At 39.0% G+C, this 15,133-nt stretch overlaps 1 protein-coding gene across 1 annotated transcript in view; it reads left to right on the forward strand.

Moving 5' to 3' along the window:
- The window catches only part of AFF2 (AF4/FMR2 family member 2), a 165,591-nt gene that overhangs the window by 51,303 nt on the left and 99,155 nt on the right, over nucleotides 1-15,133 (forward strand). Inside the window, exon 4 of the mRNA XM_008058552.1 lies at nucleotides 11,353-11,390. Within this exon, the coding sequence (XP_008056743.1) occupies nucleotides 11,353-11,390 (38 nt within the window). The remainder of the gene's footprint in view (nucleotides 1-11,352; nucleotides 11,391-15,133) is intronic.

Consider the following 15,133-nt stretch of genomic DNA (forward strand, 5'->3'; position numbering starts at 1 on the left):
TATTGGCATCATAGATATAAAACCCAACCCTGGCCTTTCCCATGAAGCACTTATTGAATTGCCATTTTCAAGCCAGCCCTCCGGGGCAGGCAGTGATGCCCATTGGGGTTTGGCTAGAGAGTGGCCTGACTCAAGAAGGCAAGCTTCTTGGGGGTGGGAATGCGCTGTGTTCTCTGTATGCTCTCCCCATGCCATTAAACCTTTGGTTTTCCTTTTTGTTAAATGTTTCTTCTTATGTTTCTTGGGGTTAAAGGAACCCTTGAAAATGAGGAGTTAAATCTGGAATCAATTTTCATTTACAGCTGAGAAGCAGTTATTGATGCTGTGCTTGCAGTTCAATAAAAGATCTAAAGATATAGACCTTGTGCTTCTCTTTCAATATAAGCAGCCTAATCAGTCTCAAATGTTTTTTTAACAAAGAAATTGTATTGACAGGTTTATTAAAATTGCTGTCTTTAAAGTTTTAAGCTATCCACAATTTGACCTATTCTAAAGGCTTCTACAATTTTGGTGGCCAAACTCCAGAACGACCCTCCAGCACATATTTATAGAACCAGGTAACCATCTGCTTAACATTTCATTGAATGGTATCATGATGTTTGATATCTGCAGCTCTAAACATGTAGTCAGTTTTACTCAGGTGTAGGATGGTTTGTAATTTCTGGGTTCTAAGCCCAGTTAGATCTGGACATGGCTTTCTAATGCCCTAATGATCTCAGATTGGTATCAGAGACAACAGACTTTAGAAATATAGAAACCATAAGAGAGATAGGGGTTGTTAGAACTGGCTTTAGGATATTTTAACATTAATGAATTAATACCATCTTATTAATGTGAATTAGACTGAAACCTTAAATGACTTCATTTATCCCAGTCAGAAGTTCAGAAAACATTAAATATGGCTGGAAATGTTCAATTAGTGACCAGACTCAGCTAAAGGACTCTAGATAAAGCTTGGAGTGGTATGTTGCTTCTTTAAAAGCAGTACTGAACAATTCCAATTTTATTTGAGCACAAAGACATTCTAATGTGTTGTGTCTGGGCACATTATTGTAAGTAGCTGCAGTGTACTCAATTTTATTTAACTCCATCTTCCTTTGTCTGCTTAAAGTTTACCCTGGTACCCTGAGAAATGTGTACTTAATTCAAAGCATATTATTGGAGATGTCTGGACTTTTAAACTAGATGCTAGTAGCAGAGCTGTACATCAAGCATAATTCCATTTTCAGAAAACAATGGTCTTCTTAGAGCTCTCCCTCCACTTGAGTTCTGTGTTTTTGCCTGCATATCTATAATTACCTCACATACCAAAAAAATCTTGCTTTCAATCCAGATTCTTGATTTTGGTTTTATATTTGATCCAATTTTTTTGTTTGTTATTGTTTGTTGTTGTTGGGCCATTTTACTGGCTAGGTTGTTATTTGATAATTGCAGATGGAATGAATTACATAGCCGCTGAAAGCCCAAACATTCTGGCAGCTTTGGGATGTGTTCCTGATACCTGTGAGGCACATGGGACTTTCAAAACATAGTAACCAAGTAAAATTGAAAGCCCACTTTTGCGTTTTAAGTTTACTAATGAGAAAGATGCAATACATTTTACTTCTGCTATCCACTGACTCTTTTGAAGTTGGTATGCTATAGTGAATATATTAGTTGTGACAACAGACACTCTTCCCTGCTGCAATCGGTCCTATTTTGTAGCCACAGTTCTCCTTCATCATGCTGAACAAGTTACCTCCCCAAGGTCTCTCTGCATTTGCATTTACTTTGTTAACAGCCGAAAGGCAGGGGAAGGCCTCTTCGGTAATGACGTCGATATGGTACACACAGCAAGAGAGGTCAGCCTGCCAGAGCTCTAGAAACAGCAGATGAATTAGGATGAAACTGGGTGCAAAATAACTTTGATAGAGTCTTTTAATGTAAACAGTTTATCTGACATTGCTTTTCATTGAAATCCCCCACAAAATGATAGAGTCTGGGCTGTTAAGACTACAGAATGCAGCTGAATAAAATCCATACATTGTCATACTCAAACTATCCAGCAATTAGCAAATGAGAAGACATTTTAATTTATTCATTAAAGACAGGAAAGTAAATAGGATAACATATAAGGTTAATAGAATAACATTGGCCTTCATATTCCCAAGACTGTGTTTCCCACTTGGCTGTATTAGCATAGAGACTAGATTAATAAGAAACTGCTTAGGGCTTGTATGATGTGATTTTTAATATGCTTGAGGCAACTCTGTGGCTGTTTAGAAATTCACATGCTGAATTTTTTCATTGTAATTAGTACGAAATATTTTGACTTGTAATCTCCATATAATAGAATGCCTTGAGCATACAGAGATGCATTGAAATGCAATGTTTTTACATGTTGTGCTTATCATGTGGTCAGTAATGACCAAATAATGGTCATTACCATTATCATATGGTCAGTAATGACCAAATGTCACTACACTTTATGAATTTTCCATCTACAAGCATTTCAGTTGCAAAGACAACGGTTCTTTTGCTTAGCTTAGCACTTTTTTCACAATGACCTTAAATCAGATACTGGTGAGGGTATACTGCTTGTCCCAAGATTCAAATGAAAACAAAGATAGGTATAACCTGTTATCTCAAGATAGATATGCTCACGTATGACAAGGATGACCACAACCTTTTCATCCACAAAGAGCACATACCATGTATCCGGCTTGGCAGAGGGTGAAGTGGGAGTAGCAACCATCTCTGGGAAGCTGGGAATCACTAAGTACAGATTTGAATTGAAGTGCCAGAAGGAAAAGCCCTCATCATGTTGCCCTTGTCATTGTCCCTGGGCTGGAGGAACTTGCTAGACATTGTTGATCCTCTCCCTTTTCTCACCTAATTTCCTGTTTGGTCCAAGCATGTTCTTTTTCTTAGGTTCATTTTTTCCCCCTTTTTTTTTTTTTTTTTTTTTTTTTGAGTTGGAGGCTCACTCCATCGCCCAGACTGGAGTGCAGTGACACACTCACGGCCACCCCAGCGTCAAACTACTGGGTATTGGCAATGCTTCCACCTAAGCCTTCCAAGTAGCCAGAACTACAGGCACACGCTACCTTGCCCAGCTAATTTTTAATTTATTGTAGAGACAAGGTCTTGCCAAGTTACCCGGGCTGGTCTTGAACCCGCAGGCTCAGGCAATCCACTCGCCTCCACCACCCAAAGTGCTGGGATTACAGATTGAACCACCGAGTCCCTCCTTCTTAGGTTCTTTCAATCACTACAGTTTGGTCCCTGATCCATGTTTGAAGCCTGGGGGTTCAATCCTGAAGTCATTACTCCATTAGTAAGCAAGTCCTAGAAAATGTACCATGTTTGCCTAAGTTTACCTGAAGTTTTCAAGACTGGAATTTTGTTAGGGTTCTAGGACGTACCTAGAGCAATATGAACATCACGAGTAAAAGCTAGGTAACAAAACGATGTGTCAAACTGAAAAGGTATGATTTTGGAATGTGTATGCTAGTTTTGAACATGGTTTTTCCTGTTTTTTAATTTTTATTTTAAAGATGTAGGCTACAATTCGGGGTTAGGTATGCAAATGGTCATCGTACAGGTAAAGTTTGGGCCTCACTTTGGTCCTCACTTCACCTGGTTTGATATCAGGTACCCTTATTGATGAAGTACGCACCTCCCCCCAGCTGTTTCCTACTACTGCCAATCCCTTTCTTACAGTATTATGATAATTGTTCAGGGTCTATTTATGAGAGAGAATATGTGGTACACAGTTCTTTTTTTCTGTCATAGATCACTGAGTATTATAGACTAAATCCATCTAAGTTACTAGGAAGAACTTTAGGGCTCAAGTGTGCTTTACTTTGCCCCCCAATTATCTGTCTGTCATCTGCTACAAAAGCCACCAGACAGGCTGCAAACACCAAGGACCTTGTTCTGCATGGAAACTGGTTTCTACCTTCTCTTAATCAGCCATATTTCCTTTTCTTCATATTTATCAAGAGCAAAGAGCATAAACATTGCAATTGCACAGAAGAGTTGTCCAAATTTGAGATTAACCACTCCAAGATTAACCAATGTACAAATAAATGGGCAGACAAAGAAGAACTTTCCAAAATGTATGGGATCGTATAGCCCATCTTTCACAAAACAAAAATCTAATAGAATTTACATATTGGCCGGCCTCACTGACTCAGCCTGTAATCCCAGCACTTTAGGAGGCCGAGACGAATGGATTGCCTGAGCCTGCGGGTTCGAGACCCACCTGGGCAACTTTGGCGAGACCTCGTCTCTACAATAAATCAAAAATTAGCTAGGCATGGTAGCATGTGCCTGTAGTTCCGGCTACTTGGATAGTTGAGGTGGAAGGATCGCCGGAGCCCAGAAGGTCGAGGCTGTGGTGGCCGGGAGCATGCCACTGCACTCCAGTCTGGGCAACAGAGTGAGACTCCAATTTAAAACAAAACAAAACAAAAACAAAATAATTTACATATATATGTGTGTATATATTCAAATATCTCTATATATGAAATACTCCTATATGTGTGCTAAAATATAGTATACCAGACCTCAAAATAATATAGAGAATCTTTGCTCCAGTGTCCTAATTTTTCCAGTAGGAAAACTGAGGTACAAAAGAATCAGTTATTATTTGTTCTGGATAAATGTGGATGCAGCCTCCTCACCCAGAGTATAACATGCTCTAAAAGGACAGAAAGCCCGATCACACTATTATGCTAAGAATAAGGATATATCATCCATATTTGCTCCAATTTGGATTTTGAAATACATACATCATTGAGTACTTACTATGTACTAAGAATACTCTTCCCATTTTTTTCTGATGACACATGGTAAGGAGAGAGGCTCTATTAGGTATTGATCGTCTTTCACCAAAAAACACATGTCATTTTGTGAGGTATGCCCCCCGTAGCATCAGGGGCAAGAGGACTCAGATTGTTTAGGGAAAAAGAAAATTGAATTCTCAAACCCACAAACCTCGGGGGAACAGAGAGACTGAGTGTCACTTACATTGGGCCTCCTGATGGAGAAAAAATAAATACCTCAAGCCAACACTGCAATGCATGCCTGGTGTCTCCAAATTTGCTCCACTTAGAGAATGATTGGTGTCAATGAATGACGTTTGTGGGTGAAAAATGCTTATTCACCAAAACAGTACATTTTTCATTAAGCTCCAATAAACAAAACTTTAGTTATAAAGGAAATCGCCACTTGATGAATGGATCTTGCTAAAGGATTTTCTATTTATCAGAGTAGCCGGTATGAAGAGAGCAAACTTTTATGGAATGCATGCACTTCTGAATGCTGTTATCACATCATCTCTGGGCCAAAGGCTCACAAAACTCTGACTGGCTGCCATTTTAATGAAATGTACGTGCAGGGACAAGACCTGCTTTGCAGTGGCTGTTGAACAGGCCATGGCAAGGTCTTGAACAGCAGTATGGGTAAAGTTGATATGCTACTCAATAGGCAGTGGGGAGCCATGAAGAATCCCGAGAATGAGAGAGTGACATGATCAAAGTGGAGCCTTAGGAAGATTCATCTTGCAGCAAAGCATAAAATGGTGTAAAAATAGAGACCAGTGGAACAGTGAGGAGGAGGCAGTGGCCATAGTCCTGGTGAGAGGTAATAGGGATCAAGCTAGGCAGTAGCTTCAGGTAGAGTGAGGAAGGCAGAGGTAACTACAAACCTTCTGCCAGAAAGTAGGATGAGAAATTCACCCTGTGAATGCCACTCCAGACTTTCTCCTCTTTGGAGTGTGAACAAGAGCCTCACATTCAGTTGCAGTACGGAACCAGATGCACATGGGCCTTGCACTCAGCTCTTTTTCCAGAGAATTTTTTTTTCCTCCATACAGAGCATAGAGTCCTCGGGCACTCTTTTACACCCAGAGTACTGTGACCAGCCCTCTCACATTGCCTAGTCATTCCTGATTCATCTATCTCATCAATGTTTATTAAACTTCTATTAGGTGCAAGACACAATTCCAACTACTTGGTACACATTTTCCCAATCTCTGCCTGTCAAAATTCTATCCTGCCCCCGTTATGTCTGGTACAGGTTTATTTCATTGATACATAGAAAGGAATGAATCAAGTTAAATTTGGCAAGCCCAATGATCTAAAGATAGGTATTATGTTTTTGCTTCCGAAGGGTTCAAGGTTCAACTACAGGACATTTCCATCCTTTCCAGGCATCCATCCAGAGGGTTTAAAAATAGTGAGTAGTGTTTTCCTAAAGATTGCAGTCCCTGGATGTGAAGTCAGAAATTCAAGCAGTCATCCAGGTGTTGCAAAATATTGAGCGACATTTTCTCCTCTTATTCTGCCATCCTGGCTGTGTGTGCTTGCTGCCAGCTGAAACCTCAGCCCACAGGATACATTGTCTTTTGCTGTTTTACTCATTCCAGTGAAATCTATTTAAATGCTGTAATTAAGCAATTCATTTTTATATTTAGGAAAGTGCTTTCAGTATATATCTTTTCAATTGATTGAACCAATTCTGTAGATATTGATTTTAAACCATTTGACTACTGTAATGATGAGTTCATTTGTTAATAAAGGAGTTTCTCTTCTGAACTTAAGCAATCGATACAATTTACCAATACATGCCACTATATGAGGATATAGTTATATGTCACAGAAAAATCATGTGAAAAAGAATTTTAAAGGCAAAACGAAACAAAGAAACACAAAACCAGTGCAATTATTTGTTCTTTTGTCTTGTTTCCAAATTGCTGGCTATCCAGTTACTTGGAATTATCTGAGTGATTGACTTTTTCCTTTTTTATCAAGAAATGTAGAGACATAGATTGGACATATCTGCTAGTAGAATGACAGGAAAGGGCATATAAACAGGAAATGTGAAAACCACATACAGCAATACTAATAAAATCGCATTTTATGCCTGACTGACAGCATTATTATTGATTATGGAAAAAAGCAGTACCATAATACGTAGCCCTGTAAAATGAGTTCACTGTTACAATATCTCTAGGCCATCTGAGTACTCGCTTTGACAGTCTCAACATACAGAAAACATATTGCATTGGATTTGTTTTCTGTGAATCTCAGAAGAAGGGTAATGTCATAAATCTGAATATAACTGTTCAGAGCATGCTTTGTAGAAGCCCAAAAAGAATCTCTAAAGCTTCTGTAAATATAGTATATGTGTTTATTGAACTAGAATAGCAATTAATGAATGGCATGTACTATATGGGACAGAAGTGCCTTGTTGAGTAATTCTGAAAAGTGTGATCATTATATAGAGGAAGACTAGCATGTTTTCTAAGTGCCTTTTATGTTACATTTTATTCCTAACAAAATATGGCATCATGTATGGCATGGTGAATGGGACTCAATAGACAGCCACTTTCTTTACTTCCTTCTTTCTTTTTACCTTTTTTTTTTTTTTTGGTGATAGCTCTGCATTATATAGTACAGGTAATTCGATACAGTCCCTGAGTCACTTTAGTGTCAGTGAAACACAAGGATTCTTTACGTTAAAAAAAAAAAGGTTCCTTTTCTTTTTAGTGACATAGATTTAATGCATGAACAGCTATGAGCCTGTCCTTAGCCATATCTTCCCTCCTGAAGAAATAATTTTGCAGCTTAGCAGGATACCTTGGACAGTACAATACTGGTAATGAAAGAGAAATTAGCTCACAAACTCTCCTTGGAATCGGAGAAGTGCCTTCTCCCTGGCATAGAATTTCTCAAGATGCCAAATGATGGAGATAGCCTATGTAGAATAAGATCTTTGGGGCTTCCCCATCCTGAAGGTCAAATGCCAGTGAAAAAAGTAAAGAGCCCCCATGATGGTGTGAGGTGTAGAAGGAGGAGTTGCTAAAGGAGGGATCACCTAGAAAATAGGAAGGAATCATCCTAGGCTTTCTTGGAGAGAGAGAGAGAGAGAGAGAGAGAGAGAGAGAGAAAGACAGAGGGGGATTAGGTCTGTAGAATCTAGAATCTAAACACATCACAGTCTTCTGCAAGTAGGACATTTCAGACAGAAACATTCTGCTCATCCCAGAACCACTCCTGATATAGAGAGAGCATAGAGGTTCCTATAATACTCGATGGAATAACTGCATAGGTTTGATACTGCAACCTGGCTGCTACTCAGTAAGCCCATAAACTATCTGGGCATACAAAGCTACATATGAACATCTGTGTAGAAAGCTGTCACAGTTAAGATGCACTGCATTTGTATAGCATGTTGCAGTTTCAAAGCACTATTGTCAGTGTTGGCTACTCTCAACCACCCCTGATATCGATTATCCTCATTTTTAAAAAAATGAGGAAACAGACTCAGAGATGTTAGCACTTGTCAATGTCATAAGTGGCAAAGCTGGGGCTAAAACCCAGGTTTTTAACATTTCTAGCACGCTACTCTTCCCACTATAGTCTATCACCTCTAATCACACCATATTCAAGTAGATTCTTTAACAGTTTAATTTCTTTTATCATTTTTTCTTATATTAGAGCTTCTTCAATGGTGAGATAAGTATCATGTTAGGTAACTATGCACAAAATAAGGAGAATATATGTCTTTTAAAGTATATAGGCATTATAAATTAAAGCAGCATAACTGTTAACTCTCTAGCCTCCATTTCCCAATCAGTTTAAATTACTTTAATGTATGTTTTTAAACTCAAAATTAGCTGTAATCCCAGTATGTAACTGTCTTAATGCTTGGTGAATTGCGCTCTGTCATCTCCTTTTAATTTGTCTCCTTTTGCGGTGTGCCGCACATTCTGGCACATGTATCTGGAACTTGGGGTGTCTTCTCATGTCCCATTATTTCAAAAGAGGAACTTTCTCTTTGGGTATATTGTAGAATAATTATTCTCCTTTAAAAGCATATATCATTTGCACAAAAATAATTCGCTTAAAAACTTTTCTTCAAAGTCGCTTTATATAATAATTTCTCATAGCATGCCTTAGACAACATCAAATTACAGGGAAAATGAAGAATACACATTGTGAGCTGTGTCCCATCTGGCACAGGCTAGAGATTCAAGGTGATGAGCACAGACACAAGAGGATGACATGAGAATATCTGACTAGAGCTGCTGGGACATCAGAATGATCACACATTAATTTCCAAAGAAAAGAGAACCTCTCAGCATAGACATTTTCAATCAATAGCCAAGCAACCCAGAAAAATTAATTTCAGGGAAGTTATTTTCTTGTGATGGCTCCATAAAAAGACATGTGTTTCAAAGAAACAGACCTCAAACATGATCATGATCTTCCTGATCAGAGAATAATAACTGGGTCTAACTGACAGTTTGAAGCAGGGAGCAGAGAGGACATTTTCAAAAAACATGTCTCTGATTCAAAGCGAGGCTAAGCATGTCACTTTGATTTCTTCCCTCACTGTCTTCTGCCGGTAGCATGCTAAGCCTATCACATCCAGCATGCTTTAAAGGAAACCACTTGAACACAGCGTCCATTACTTAGTGATAATCTAAGTCTAGAATAGACTTATTTGGATTCTAAGATTTTCAGAAAAAATTGAAATCTTGTGATTTGCACAATGACATGTCTTCAGCCCACTACTGTATCTTGTTTCAAATCAACCAGGCTTGGGAGAAAAGGTGGTTAAAAAAAAAAAACGCAGGTGTGAGTGTGAGTGTGTGTGTAGAGACTCGGTCCTGCAGGAGAGGTGCACAGTCAGCTCCCACTCCTTGCCAACATAGCCCCTTTGTTCATCTTACATGGCTGAAACTGCACGGTGAGCAGGGTTAGCATCCTCTCTCCATGGACTGCACAGGGACAAGCTTTCATATTCTAGATATATGTGAGAAGTGAGTCAGTCAAACATATATTTCTTGTTTTTTCATTTCCACCTGTTACCTCATTCCCTAGCTTTTTTTCCCTATTGTAGCACTTGCCAAAATTCCACCTGAGGCACAGATGGTGAGAAAATCATTTTTGCCTATTAAGCCAGAGAAACTGCCCAAATATTAATGGTTATTTATCTAGCAACAGAATCTGAGACTAATAAATGGAGGCTTGGATTTCCAACACTTGCATCTAAACTTGAGAAGTGTTTCATTTATTTTTTAAATTGCTTGTAATTGCATCGAGTTGATATGCATGGAGGGCTTCAGTATGCTGAATATCACGGGTCACCCAGAATGTCAAGTCCAGTGTTAGGTTATATATTGTCTCTGTTAAAAGTGGCAGCCTCTGCATCCTAATTTACAGCAGTATTCCCTTCTCCTTAGCCCTATCTACCTCTAGGATTTACAAACATAAAGGTTTCCAAAAGCATACTTTTTTAAAGGGTCTGAACAACACCGAGGTTGTCCAACGGCTGTTTCAATGCTCTGTATTAAATGTTATTTCTATAGCCTGGAAAAGTCTAGGGGAGTACAAGTTTGGTTCTGATTATATAATTATGCTACAGAAATATGAAAAAAAATCATCACTAAAACCCTCCAGGTGCTTAAACAGTTTGATAGACTGTAGCCATTCTGCCATCAGCGCCCCCAGCTGTGTTGCTTAGCAACATTTTAATTCCAGAAGAATCGAAGGAGATGAAATCCCTGTGGAGAGGGAAACAGAAATAAGAGGGCTGTTGACAGATGATCTGAGTTGTTTCTTCTAATATACTGTGAAGATCACTAGCTCTTTTCATGAATGATAAATGGACTGTACACAGATCAATGGGTTCAGCAATAAACTGGAACCCGGCTCCATGTCTAAGGCGACGCAGGACGAGAGGCCCAGAGATTTCCTCATTTTGATGATTTGGTGTGTATTTTCTTAAAGGTTCCACAGGAGGAAATTGATCTCAGTATTCGGTCATTCCTTGCCCTTTTGTGGTGTCTTCTAATAAAAATGATTCTGGAAATGGACACTTTGGCCTTTCTATCACAGTGCAAGTGTGGCCAGGTGTCAATAGTAATGCTAGGGTGAGCAGTTTCCTACCACAAATCTAAAAATCCAGGATATGCCAAAGATTGTTCCCTCTGCACCTGCCTCCCCAGCCTATCATTACAACCCAATCAGGCCCACATGGGGTAAAATTAGAGTGAAAGGTGGAAAGAGAGAGACCTAGCTGTGCATCCAAGAGCCCACTCACATGGCCCCTACTGAACTTTCCCGGCAGCTCTCACAATGCCCATCTGTGTTGGAAAGCAGCACTTGGACAGGTAGCCACGTTCCCCAGGAGAGAAAAATTACTTTCTGAGTCTCTAGTCTGCTTATCTACAGCAGCCTGCTTCAGTTACCTCCTTATGTTTCTGAAGAGTATTTTACATTGCTTATTGTTTTGGTAACTAGTTGCAACGATTATGCCTGCTAATGTTGTCTAATTGCATTTTTTTTCTGTTTACAGGCTGTTGAAAAGGCAAAACCTAGGAATAATCCTGTGAAGTAAGTTATTATTTTTTATTAGTTGGAAATGTTAATTTTAATGGACTCCATGCATGTGAAAAAATAAGGTCATAAAAGAGACCTTGGATTTTCAGTTAATCTCTATTCATGACAATTTAAAAGGCAAAAATAAAACAAGCCAAAAAAAAATCCCTCCAATGAGCAGGGACCAGCTTATATTTTTCCCTGTGTTCCTGATGAAGAAATGCCCCAAGTTGTACCCAGTTTACATAAATTAATATGTGCCATCCATGAATAGCTGCCAAATACTATTATAATCATATTCAATGCATAGTACTTCAAGCCTTTGGGCTTTGCACATGCTAAAAAGATTACATTTTTAATTGCAAACCTTGGACCTATGACAGAGACGTAAATGACTGAAAGTGTGCCAAGTGATTTCCAGCCACGTGGGGAGGCTTGGCACCTTGGCATCAAGACCTTGATACTCTGTTAATGAAAAGCTCATAAAAATATATTTAACTAAAGAATTTTTTTAGCTAACAGAGAATGATTTCCAAGGTATTTTATGGGACACTCTTAAATCATAAACAAGCTGCACAGCACTCTTTTAAATATAGTACATCTTGGACATCCTGTCTCTTTCAGAAGGGAGACTTTCAAATTAAGAAGGATGACTGTCTTGTCATTTGGATTTGTAACATTTGACTGCAGTGTTACAATGCATACCAGCCTTGCCAGTCATGTGTCCATGGGAGGACCTACTCTATTTGCCGGGTTATTATAGGTCTGGTGGTATCACATCTCTAGGAACTATGTGTTAAATTATTTCAGCCGACTTCCATTATGATTGGTAGCAAATACAGGAATAGGGAGTGCGTTGATTTTTAATAGTTTCTTCGAGACTGGATCAGCTAATCCCAATGACAAGAAGGCTGCTTGTATTTTCTTAAAAAAATTAATTTTTTCAGGGCACCAGAGTAGTGTTTAGCATACCACTAAATCCAAGTCCTGACACATTTTTTCCAAAAGGTGTTGTGTATTTTGTTTCTAAATTTCATTTTTAGGCCACAGAATATTTCCTGTCGGGCTTTTATAGCCTCAAGAGGGGCATCTGTAGTCTGGAGATACATTATGTTGTAATCCTATGGAAGTACTTGTAGTAGCTGAGTTTTTGTCTGGTCATTCAGTTGAGGTTGAAATCTTCTCTGCAGCCTAATTTCTTTTTGGTCTCTATGCCCTGAAGGCTCCTCCACTGTGAGCCTGTGGCTGGTGAGCTCCAAGAATTACAGGATGGTGCTAATGAGGCCAGGGCCAGGACTTTAGTCCCTGGGTGGGCCATTAGTGATTTTCTTTCCCACAGTTTGACTGCACCCTCCTTCTCGTCCATGTGCATGCATAAGTGTGCCCCAGGTCACAAGGTGTGGGGCTAGGGCTGGAGGAATGTCAATGGAGGCTCTATGTCTCCAAGTTCCAGCCCTCCCAATAGGAAGTGTTTCCCAAAGTCTATCTTTGCACGCACAGGGCAGCCCATTGTCAGTGTTCAGGTCTGCATTTAACTGTATTCTAATGGTCAGGAAGTGGGGCCAGTTTTCTCTTTGCTTCTTGTGAGAATTTGACCCTATGGTAATTGTATTTTTATGAGTTCTTGTTAATTCAGAGTACAGACTCTACCTAATGTCTAGAGCTTTCAGGAATGTTATAAAAAGAAGACAGGGAAACTAGAGGAGTCAAAGGATTATAGAGCTTTTTACTTTTAATGATATTTGAAAATTTGTTTAGTAATAAACCTAAGTCATGACCAACTTATGGGTGTTTAGAATTGTCTTCTAATTAAGATACGGTTCTCAGGGTGAGTTTGTGTGTCCTGGTGCATATGGGTTCACCATACCAAACTCAGCCACAAGCTGTATGGGCACTTGGAGAAGAGAGAGTTTTTTGTACAATGGCCTTGCTGTTTCTGATGTCTGCCAGAGAATTTTCATTTCACACAATGCACTGGGACTCCAACTAGAGTAAAAAGTTTGCTATATGTTTTGGGAATGAATGAACAAACAAAAAAATTGGACACATCCCATACAGCAGTTCTTCCAGGAACTAGTGGGGTGCCACCATCAGGTCAGAAGGACCTGTGGTTTGTAACTGATCAAGTTGTCCAGTCCCTATTATTCTTGACTCGTGCCACATGTAAATGGTTCCCACGTTGCTCTGGTTCATTCTAGCTGCTTTGCCTCTGATCATTTCCTGTTTGATTTTGTATGCAGGAATAAATATTGGATTGTCCTTTGTAAGCATACAATGAAAAGTGTGTATAGTTTTGCCGAAAAGTAGAGGTCCAATTGCTTCATTTACAACTGAAGTATGAACACAGATCAGTAAAGACAATCATATGTGTGATTTGATGTAGTGTTTTGGTGCAGAGTTTGTCAAGTGGTTGGGAAAAAAATCAAAAGAAGAACATTTTATGACATGTGTAAATTATATGAAATTCAAATTTCAGTGTCTATAAATAAAATTTTATTGGAGTACAGCCACACTTATTCATTTCCATATTGTCTGTGACTGCTTTTGTCCTACAATGGCAGAGTTGAGTACTTGTGACAGAGACTGTATATGTAGCCTACAAAGCCAAACAGTTTTACTGTCTGGCCTCTTATGGAAAGTTTGCTGACTCCTGGTCTAGTTGGTCAGGTAGAAAAAAGAACTAAGTTTTTTTGTGATGCTGAAGGTCAAACTGTCAATCCTTTCTCACCGCCCCCTCCCCACTTTTTGACCTTTAAAACAATGAGTAGATATTTACTGAGCCCTTATTCTGTGTTCAGGACTTTCTGGGGTTGATGTACCACTTAATTATCATTCAGAGCAAAGTGACTCATTCTTCACTCACTAACTTGAAAATTGTATGGATACGAGATCCAATGAGAGGACAGTGATGCGTCAAAAACCAATGAGCACATAGAGCACATACCTAGAATATAGGGCTAGTCTTCCAAATTGTGTACAGATGGGTATATTACAAAGGGTGTGTGAATTTTCTAAAATTATGTCACTTCCACCTCCAACTAAGACTAAGTAAGTTTTCGAACAGGGTGATGGTAAATGATTCACAATATCCATTTAATTTGTATATTTTCCTGTACTAAAAGTTTCACCTCCCCCTCCCTGTTCCTCAACCACTTGTTCAATTTATTTTTAATACCTTCATGGTTGTAAGCTTCTTTCATCGCCATAGGGGGACTGTGGTACACACTAATTACACTCCATATAAAAGAGAAATTAAATATATGCCTAGTGAATGTAAGCACATAATGTACCTGGATACACTAATGACTTTCCCTTGAAACATTAAATATTACCTCTGAGGGTAAGACTCAAACATGAGTGTTCTTAAGATCAATGATCAGAACAAGAGAAGCCTGGTGTTTTTCTCACTATATTGGAACCATACTGCTATCAAAAGCTTGATTAGTATGTTCGAACTGTGGCCCTTTAATGTGTCAGAGAGACTTTCACTTGTATGTTAATGTTCTGCAGCAATCATCTCCAAGATTTCATTGTGACAGCAAAGCCTGAGAGATGTACAGATTTCTTCTACCATATGTGACTTATCACATACATTTAAAAAAAAACACATTTCTGTTATTAAGACATATGTGATAGTACATTTCTGAAAATGTGAATTGCTTTTGGCTAAAAGCCATGCACTAATAAGTTGAGTTGAATCTAACTGAGGTTGACATCTGTTACCAAAAGAGAAAGAGGGAGAGGGGAGAGGGGAGAGG

Source organism: Carlito syrichta, unplaced genomic scaffold, assembly GCF_000164805.1.
Source record: "Carlito syrichta isolate Samal-C Ts95f unplaced genomic scaffold, Tarsius_syrichta-2.0.1 Scaffold303382, whole genome shotgun sequence".
In the NCBI taxonomy this organism is placed as follows: Eukaryota; Metazoa; Chordata; class Mammalia; order Primates; family Tarsiidae; genus Carlito; species Carlito syrichta.